At 40.7% G+C, this 9,260-nt stretch overlaps 1 protein-coding gene across 5 annotated transcripts in view; it reads right to left on the reverse strand.

Annotated features, from left to right (window-relative positions):
* The window catches only part of LOC146811210 (uncharacterized), an 82,841-nt gene extending 73,860 nt beyond the window's left edge, over positions 1–8,981 (reverse strand). For 2 of the 5 annotated variants that reach the window (XR_014966699.1, XM_085618242.1), the window contains exons 1-4: positions 8,833–8,939; positions 7,565–7,642; positions 1,080–1,120; positions 115–180 (exon numbers count right to left, since the gene is read on the reverse strand). Coding sequence is in view for 4 of the 5 variants with exons in the window: in XM_085618242.1 (XP_085474368.1) it covers positions 115–180; positions 1,080–1,120; positions 7,565–7,642; positions 8,833–8,881 (234 nt within the window). In the remaining variant the exon portion in view is untranslated. Of the gene's footprint in view, positions 1–114; positions 181–1,079; positions 1,121–7,564; positions 7,643–8,832 lie in introns of all 5 variants that reach the window. The other 3 variants (XM_085618243.1, XM_085618244.1, XM_085618245.1) reach the window with 3 other exon arrangements.
* Between the last annotated feature and the right edge of the window lie 279 nt (positions 8,982–9,260).

Here is a 9,260-nt window from a genome sequence, read left to right on the forward strand (position 1 = left end):
CAGGTGCATCAACGCATTACCTTCCCATCCCCCTCTCATTGCAACAGAGCACCTTCAGCCACCCTCACCCCGCGTATTGGATTTGGTGTTAAAGTAAGATGCAGAGACTCTTACCCGGACTGCATTGTAGAGGCAGACAGACCCTTGGAATAAATAGGCAAACATCTGTGCTTGATCCTTCTGCAAGACAGTTTAGGAATAAGTCAGTACATTCCTAGATCAAAAAGCAATTTTATAAATATCCATCTGAAGCCTAATTTGAATTAATATACTCAGTCTTTTCAACTTTGCCACAAACACCAGGACCTAGGTTAAATAAAAATTACTCCTGGCAGTAAAATACTGTTCTGCTGAAATTAGTACTGAGCAAAGGTGTAAGTACTTTTTGGGGAAATTACTGACAGACAGTAAATACTACAATCAACTGCATAGGTTTTGCCATTGTTTTAACAGTTAATAAATGAACTAGGAATGAAATTAAGCAAAATACAAAAAATCTAAATTTCAGGACCACTTCAGAGCAAAACACACATCCATTTTTACTTCATGCTGCAATACCTACTAATTTCAAGTTAACCTCAGAGGTGTTCCTGGGGTCCTTCTCAAAATGAGGCCATGAAGTCAAGATCTTGAATCAACTCTAATATACTATTGAAAGGGCTTTAAGTGTGATAAACTCTGCCCTTCAAATGTACTTTATAAATATAAAACCCCCTGAAAGATTACTAGAAAATACTAAGTCCTTGAACTCCTCACCCACCAGTGATACCAAACAATTAAGCAGAGAACTTCTCACTGCACCAAACTCCCACAAACACCTACAGATGGAGTAAGGAGAACCACAGCAAACTCTTCAATCATAACCACTCAGACCTAATGTGAAGCACCACACACTATTCCACAGGTACACCACTGACTTGTAGTTTGACTGGTGACAGACACTGCTGGTTTTTATTTTGTTTGCTTTTGTCAGCACTGTTCACCATTTGTTCCTACAGCGTAAAAGCTGCACCCCATACCCCTTTACTTTCCATGCACCCCTATGTGTCTTAAGACCATATGCTTGCCCTGTTACTTACGGAATACATCTTCTGTTCTTTAACACTTCCCGTATATCCACCTGGAATGAAATAAAACATTTAGCATATCATAGCAGCTTAAATAAAGTGTGTGATCTGGTCTCTTGTGTGAGGTTGGCTGGAAGGAAATGCAAGGAGAAGCATCTCTGGTGGTGGACTTTACTCGTGACTGGCAACAGTAGTATTGTGTTGCGACACTCCTGTTGGGTTGATCGACTTTCACAGAAGCAATGCAAATATAGGACTGTTAGGGTTGTAGTTTGTTAAATTTATTCTCCCAGTTCTGGTTGTGGTATGGGCTGTACTCTGCTCCATGACAGGTAAACAGTAAGGAGTAACATTGGTAGATATAATCTTAAAATGTCATATGGTAACTTCTCAGGAATAAAATAATGAATGATTGTTTGTAGGTGCCTTTGTGCATTGTATTCTGTACCCAACATAATAAATACATATCCACTAAGAGGTTAAGGTAATAGAATCCTTTATGTGTCCAGAATATTCAAAAGTCAGAGACCATCCAAAGCTGCATTTTAATGCACCATTAGTTGTGGTACATTTAGCGTTTGGACAAAGTGAAGAATTGACATTTAAAATGGAAGTCCCAATTGTCGATTTTTGTTATGAAATAGCTCTGATGAAGCCACTATGCCTTTGTATTAAAAGGATGAGCTTTTGGCTTTGCCAAATCTTGTCTATATAGAAATATCAAAGCATGCGTCAAGATGCATGCACACGCATGTTTGACAATGTTGAAATTGATTTCCTATTTAGGGATACCCGTTCTTCTATGACTACCATGATTTATCATGCATGCACATACACAGGTCATAATAGGATCGCCATTTCCTTTTTTTTTGTATTTACTGTTCCAAGATGGCAGATGATTACTTTGGAGTAGTTCATTAAAAAAATGTGTGTTAAGGCTCCTTTTGAGAACATTGTGCTGCAGTAGCAAAATACAGCAGCCGGGCCCACAACTCAATACATAAATAAACTACTTTAAAATCAAATAGATGTCACAGGGATGGGAGGGTGTGGAATGGGAGGGGTGGAGAGTTGGCAGGAAGAAAACACTGTTGATAGGAGGGAGCGAAGGGGAAGACACAAATCAAGGCCTATATTTACAAAAATATAAGTAAGAAATAAAAGCTGGGAGTATCGGGGAAAGCAACATGCACATTGGTGAGGCAATGTGAGGAGAAAATGTGAGGAGAAAAAGCAGCGTACAGGCAAGAGTGCCGGAAAACATATTTACTCCCATGAAGTCCTGGAAATAAAAGAACATTGTAGTTTCCTGAATGCAAGCACAAGGAGATGATGGTTGGAATGTCGAAACTTAATCATCAGCAGAGGACGGATACAGGTTACCCAATCAAAATAATGTGAGACCGAAATGCTCTAGGGTGGGTCAAACACAAAAATAAGAAGGAAAACCATTGAATCAAGAGGAGGGAAGGGAGATAGACTACAAATCCCTTCAATCATGTGTAATGAAGTAACCCATAAGCCATTCTAAATATTTGTGAAACAATCGGCCTGGCGAACAGACAGCTAAAAAGTTCTGTAGGCAAGACCCCCAAAACATTTTTAGGCTTTTTTTTTTACAGATTTATACAGCGCAAACTCGACCCGAAGCTATTGGAGCGCTTTACATGAGCACCAGTTAAGTTTCACAAGGACACATTCATTTTTTTGGGTAGGCACGGGGAGATTTCGTGATTTTCCCATAATCACAGGATGTGGAGTAGACCCCAAAGCTCGAACCTTGGTTTCCCAGCTCCAAGGTCGGCAGTCTAGCTGTGAGACCACATCCTCTCCATGTACATGCCTCAACTTATGCCTCAACTACAAGAAGTGTGGAGCGGATTTCTAGTGCAGCATTCTGCTTACCATTATTATCAGTAACCCGGTGTTCATATCCCCGGAAACTCCAGGTGCAGTAGCACTGGACAATTTTGCCAGCTGAAAAATCTACATTGGACCACTGTACACATGTCCTGCCCCCCCACCTGATCCTTAGCGTAGGCATGGTGAATGCGTGTAATTCTCCTCCATTAGATGACCTTCTCTCCTTCCCTTTTCCATCCCTTTACACAGAGGTGCTGCAGATGTTACCAGTGCTTGGAGCAGGTGGTAAATACCTGTCTTAAACCCCTTGGAATCAGGAATAGTGTGTGAAATTGTGAAAGGTGATGCAGGTCTGCAGACTTTTCCCCATTCGGAAGGGTTTAACTCATAAATGAAGGAATTCTGTGTCACAAAATTAGCTAGTACCAGTAATTCCGCTGCTTGGAATAAACACACAGAATTCATCAAAACTCATAGTGGGGCTTTAGGAAGGGCCGTACCAGTGCCAAATATTGGGGGTTCTCCTGTTTGGGATCGCAGACATACCAGAGATTGGCATGGGCCTAGTGCCACTGGTTAGGAGAGGAGAAGGGAGCTGGAGGGGGGGGGGAGGTGAAGTTAAAATGAGTTTGTGTTTTTCCTTTCCTTTCTTTTTCCTTTCCTTTAATGCGCCAGCCAGGAGGTTGTGGGGGTGTATGTTGTACTCCTTTTGCATCATAAAAACGAATAATATAACATTGATTCTAAAGCATAGAGAGCATGTAATTGCTCTGTTGTGGAACATGGCTCTAACTGATGATACATTTCTTTACTTTTTCAGAGTTTGATATAAGTATTTGACATGGTGTTTTAACCGTTTTTCAAGTTTTTAGAAATTGTGGAGGAGGACTTGTTTTTTACATCACAATTCATTTGCTCCTCATTCGTGTTGTGTCATCTGTATTGCCAGAATTTTATTTTGTGTATATTATATTGGATACAGTAATTGTAAACTGAATTTTAAGTGAAATTCGGTGTATATACATTCTTAAACAGCATGTTATAAATGAAGGGTTTTGTGTTTTATGTTTTTGTTTATCAAGTTGATATTGCAACATTTTGCAAGAACTATGTCATGAAGAGGCAGTCTCCCAACAGTGTGGATGTCTACCTTTGGTATATGTGGTCCACGTGTTTGCAAGATTTTTAGAAGACCCACAAAACACCCCAACAATGCATTTCAATGGGAATCATTTACCCAGTCACGTGCTATCTTGAGCGTCTGACATGAATCCGCTTCATGTGAACCAGTGCTGGGCACCTCTACCATGAGATCACTCTTGAATGAATCTTCTTTTACAACAATCGAGAGAAAAATACTCTAAATGATTCACTGTCTAAGATGAATAGATAGTGGATCGAACACGTTTTATCACATGGAGGAGGTGTATTACTATCTGTCAATCATAATATTTTGTAGAAATCGTAAGGGGCTGGGAAATTGTGTAGATAGAAATTATCGCTTATTATTATAAAAGGTAAATATACTGCAGAATTTTTACCATACTTAGTCTTTATTCGATTCAACAAAATCATAAAAGACACAAACATAAATCAAACATTACATATAGAAACACATTAAAATTTTTAGATTCATCAATAAATAAGTTAAAAAGGTATTTCTAAAAAGCATTAACCTGATCGAACTAACAGCAATTTTGAAAATACATAATTAATAGACCCCCATCAACAACTACAGCGTTTTGTAAAATCATTTTATAGAGTTTCACGCTAGGCAACAGCAATATGGGTTGCGTGGAGGGGAATTATCTATAATTTGGTGCAGACTTTCACCCTTAAGGTCCATGCCCAACCCAAAAATGTTGCTAATGGGATAGAAATGGTTGGGGAAGTGCTGGTGCATAAAATTCTTAGAGCAACGGCACTGCTCGTGGTACCCAGGTTCCTGCACAATGGTGACAACCACACTCGCCTAGGAACAACTAATGCTGGGCAGACAAACAGAAAATGGGCAATAGATTCTGCTTGTACCCCACAAGCAGGGCAGATTTCATCACTAGGACTAGACCACCTGCCTGTAAGAGACTTAATTGGAAGAGAACCTGCTCTCAGGTGCAGAATTGTATTGGTGTCTGCAACGACCTACAAGACAAGCTACTATATTGTTTTACTTTTATTTTATTTCCTTTGGTGAGCATTGATATAGTGCTTGAAAACCCTCATGCCTTGTTGTCAGCCCCCTGCAGAGAGATGTGTGAAAGACAAGAGTCTGGATTGTTCTATTTAGGAAACTCAGGCATAAGACTGAGAAACAATATTAAGCAGAACAACCAGGTTATATTGTACACATTGGGAATGCAGGCATGCCATGACATTTAAATCGCAATGCCTTGTTTTGTGCCGATAACCCCCTAAGAGAGAGCAGCATTTTCCCACTTGGCCTGAATATATAGTTTATTTCACTCCAAATGTGTTATAACACTTTTGGGGACATACCTAGTTCACCACATTCTTCTATTGTTTGACAAAATAATCATTGCTGTCCTGCAAAGATTTGGGGCTTGAGTCGCTTTAATAAAATAAAAGTACAGAAATATGTTTATGACTTGGCCTGTACCTACATATGTGTGTTTGTTCAATTCACAAACATTGCCAACAGTACAGCTGAAAAGCAGCGCCACAAAGGAAGTTGCCAAGCTTACTACTGAAAGTGTCAATGTACCTCTCCCAGGAGCTCTTGTTCACGGTTTGCAAAAATGTAGAAAAGGTGAAGTTCTGCACAGGAGGAGTAGAGCCAGCTGTGCGAATGCATATTTCTTTTTTTTCTCAGTGAGCAGAGCCGGCTTTCGCGCTGTTGGAGCACGTGTGACAAATGACAATCATTTTTGGCGCCATCCCATGACCTCCTCCTCAGATTTCCTCATGACCACCGGTCATAAGTGCCCCATATCTCTCCATAGCCCCTCTCTCACATACATTTTTTTTGTTTAAAGCACTGGTAAAGGCTGATTTTACTAATAAGAATGTATAGCTGCCCAAACAAATCCTTTTCAGCAACATTAGGACTAGATAACAAAGGACCAACCAGCTTCTTTTGTTGGGGGGACTCTGCAGTACTGGCAGAGCTTGAAATGGAAAAATAGAAGTGCAGGTACTCAGTTGCAGAGTACCTGCTTATTTCTGAGAAGTGCCGGTACTCTCCAGCTAAAGGTATTGAATTTCTCTTGAGAAGTGCTGGTACTCTCCCCCTCAAAATAAAAAAATTCTGGCACTCAGTTTCGAACAGTACTGGCCTATTTAAAGCACTGAGTACTGGGAGGTCTGCCCTTAATCTAATTATTCTCCTTGTTTCTTTGCAGTAATTCTTTCTGATTGACTTTGCAGCTGCCTCTGGCTGGCAGGGAAGGGAACAGCCAGAGCTTTAAAAGGTATGATGTTCTGAACAAGCAATGCACGAAGAGACGCAGGGCCAGAACCATTGAAGCGCTGTGTGCTCGCAGGTGAGAGTAACTTAATGGCCTCATTTTGGGGGAATTGTCTAGGGCAGCGTTGAAAGTGTTCTTGCTGCACTGCTCAACATCAATGTGAAAGGGCAGGAATTCATCAAATTTATGAAATACGGTGCATTCCTGTCCTTTCCCACTGCGCTGGCATACAATTTGCTGCAAGTGCCAATGCAGGCATCTATGCATCATGGTGCAAGGCTGTCTGTGTTGGATGCTGGATTGTGTTTTGCAGCAAGGGGGCACCTTCCTGCGCAAAAACAATCCCAAGAGGAGTTTTTCTCTTTCTATGTGTGATATTCTGCAGCACACATGAAAAGAGTAAAAAAGCGAGGAGAACTAAAAATATTTCTACTCTCTGTACCTGCTCTGGGAGACAAAAGGTTTTGACACTGCTCCAGGTTTACGTGATTAAGTAATTCCAGGACAGTGTCAAAATCCATGAGTGTTGCATGGGAAAACCCACCACAACGCCAATGGAGCGCCTTCCTGCCATTGAGTAACGCAACACAGTGACTTGCACTGCTTTCTCTTACTCCTTATCTATGAGGCCATGCAAATCTAAATTGTTATTTAGATTTTATGAATAAAAGGTTGGGGGTAGGAGGGAGGGAGTACCAGACAGGACAGTGAGAGGGCAAAATAGAAATGGTACCTCAATCACAGCACAAGCAGAGGACGGACACTCATTAACTTAAATAAAACTGTGCTTGGTTCCTGCTCCACAGAAGGCAATGGAAGTGACACTTGACATGCACTGGCCAATTAAGAGGCAGTGAAGAAAAGTGCCTCTAAAACCAGCAAATAGTAAGCAATAGGCGGGCTCTAAGCCCGTTATTGCAAACAATAGTGCCTTGCAAGCAAGAGCATACTCTAGCGCATTTTCACGCAGGCTCGACCCTAAAAGAGAGAAACAATGTAACCACTTTTATTAAAATGTGCAAAATACGCAAAGCCCAATAGTTGAATATTAGCCAGTTAAGTTGGGCCAATTCAGAGGTAGGGAGGAAAGACTTGTACTTCCAAACTTGTCTTTCTACTGTTTGTTTTCTCTCTATTTTGGTGAAATGAAAATGTAACATTTATAGGAACACGTCTGCCCTATATGTCCAGGACAGCCAGCATCTTTACCTGAAGACCCGCCTTGATAGTAGGTGTACTTCACAGTCTGCACTTGTCTCCGGTCCCTTCGAATGCTGTTTACGGTACCTGCAGAAGAAGTTTGAAATTATGTGTCTGAAGATCAGTTGCACCTTAAGATTAAGAGCTAAGCAGATTTTCATGTTTAGCACCTCCTCCGTGTCTTTCTGCAATGGGATTTGAGGAATTGCTCTGTTCTTTTTGGAAATCAAAACATTTTGCAGAAAAATTATCCTCACCAACAAGGATTTCAGACATGAACCCACAAATGTTTCAAAGTCTCCCCGAATTTGCTTTTGCAGAGTCAGACCTTACATTTTAATTTTGATGCATAAAGAGAAGACTTAGCAGTCCTAAATGATTGTTTACACCACCGAAGACCCTGCTGTCAGAGGACATGTTTAAGGAAGGGTATTCGATATGTAATGTGCCTGTGACAGAGGCAGGACCTCAAATGAAGTGATAAACTGAGTTACAAACAGACAACATCCTGCTGGGTGAGTGTGTCTGGCAGTCAAAGTGGAAGAAGGATGGAACTGAATCAACTGAATGGAAAGGATGTAAATATGTATATGATATACCTGTTTACATTTTTGCATTTTTATTCGTCATAGTTGCTCCTCACTGCTTTCTTAAAAGTGTTACCCAATCAAACGTTTTATGACCGATAGACTGCCCTCTTGAGCTAGATTCATCACGAAATGGTTCATGTCAAAATCCTTCTGCCAATTAATAGTAATTATATACATACATAGATACATGAATAGATAGACAAAGAAATAAATAAACAGAAAAATATGTATTCAGGCACAGTGGCTTCTAGATTTGAGATTCAATCTCAGTGTTCTGATCATGCTGTTTGCAAGTCAGTAGTTACTGGAAGGACAGAGCTGCAGTCTTTTTTTGCCAAGCTCGAGGCATTAACAATGTATAGAAGGGGTGTCCAGCGTAGTTTCAGTGGCACCTGATCCATGCCAGAACTTTAGGATAAGCACAAACAATGTAAATTAGTTCTGCTAAAATTCATTCCATGTAGACTTATATTTCCTGGCATGGTTCTGGCCCTCCTTGACCTACGTTGGACACCACTGATTGGACCCAGCATGATTTGGTTCAGTAGTTTGTTACCACCCTCAGATTAATGAATGGTGCAGACAGTAAAGTTACCTCTGGTTGGACAGGACACAATCATTTCTGAACTAACTAGAATTTGGATTAACTTTATCAGGGAATCTCTAGAGAGAGAATATGCTTCTTACCAAGGGAGCAGCAGAGAGCCACTACGAGGAAGGCAATGACCATCTTCATGTTGGCGAGAGGAGAGTTTGTCGATGTCAAGCTTAACCTGTTTGGATCTTGATGACAAGCTCTGGGCAGAGACCCTGTACTTGTACCAATCTCGGATGCTACAGCTCAACCCCCAGAGTGACGTGGCAAGGCAGGTGCTATGGTCAGCAAACAACACACATCCTAGAGTGGTGAATTAATGTGCTTCATTGCAGTCAGATGTCAAAACCAAACATCTAGCACTTGACACTAAACCTCTAAGCAGAAAGTAAACATTCCCAGGGCTCTAAGATTTGAGCTGACGTTTGCTTTACCTACCACCTTCTTTTCCCAGCAATAATGACTATTGCCATATCTAAAAGATATTTTGAGTCGTGAAAAAGTAGCGTTTTTTAAATTA

Source organism: Triturus cristatus, chromosome 7 (genome assembly GCF_964204655.1).
Source record: "Triturus cristatus chromosome 7, aTriCri1.1, whole genome shotgun sequence".
In the NCBI taxonomy this organism is placed as follows: domain Eukaryota; kingdom Metazoa; phylum Chordata; class Amphibia; order Caudata; family Salamandridae; genus Triturus; species Triturus cristatus.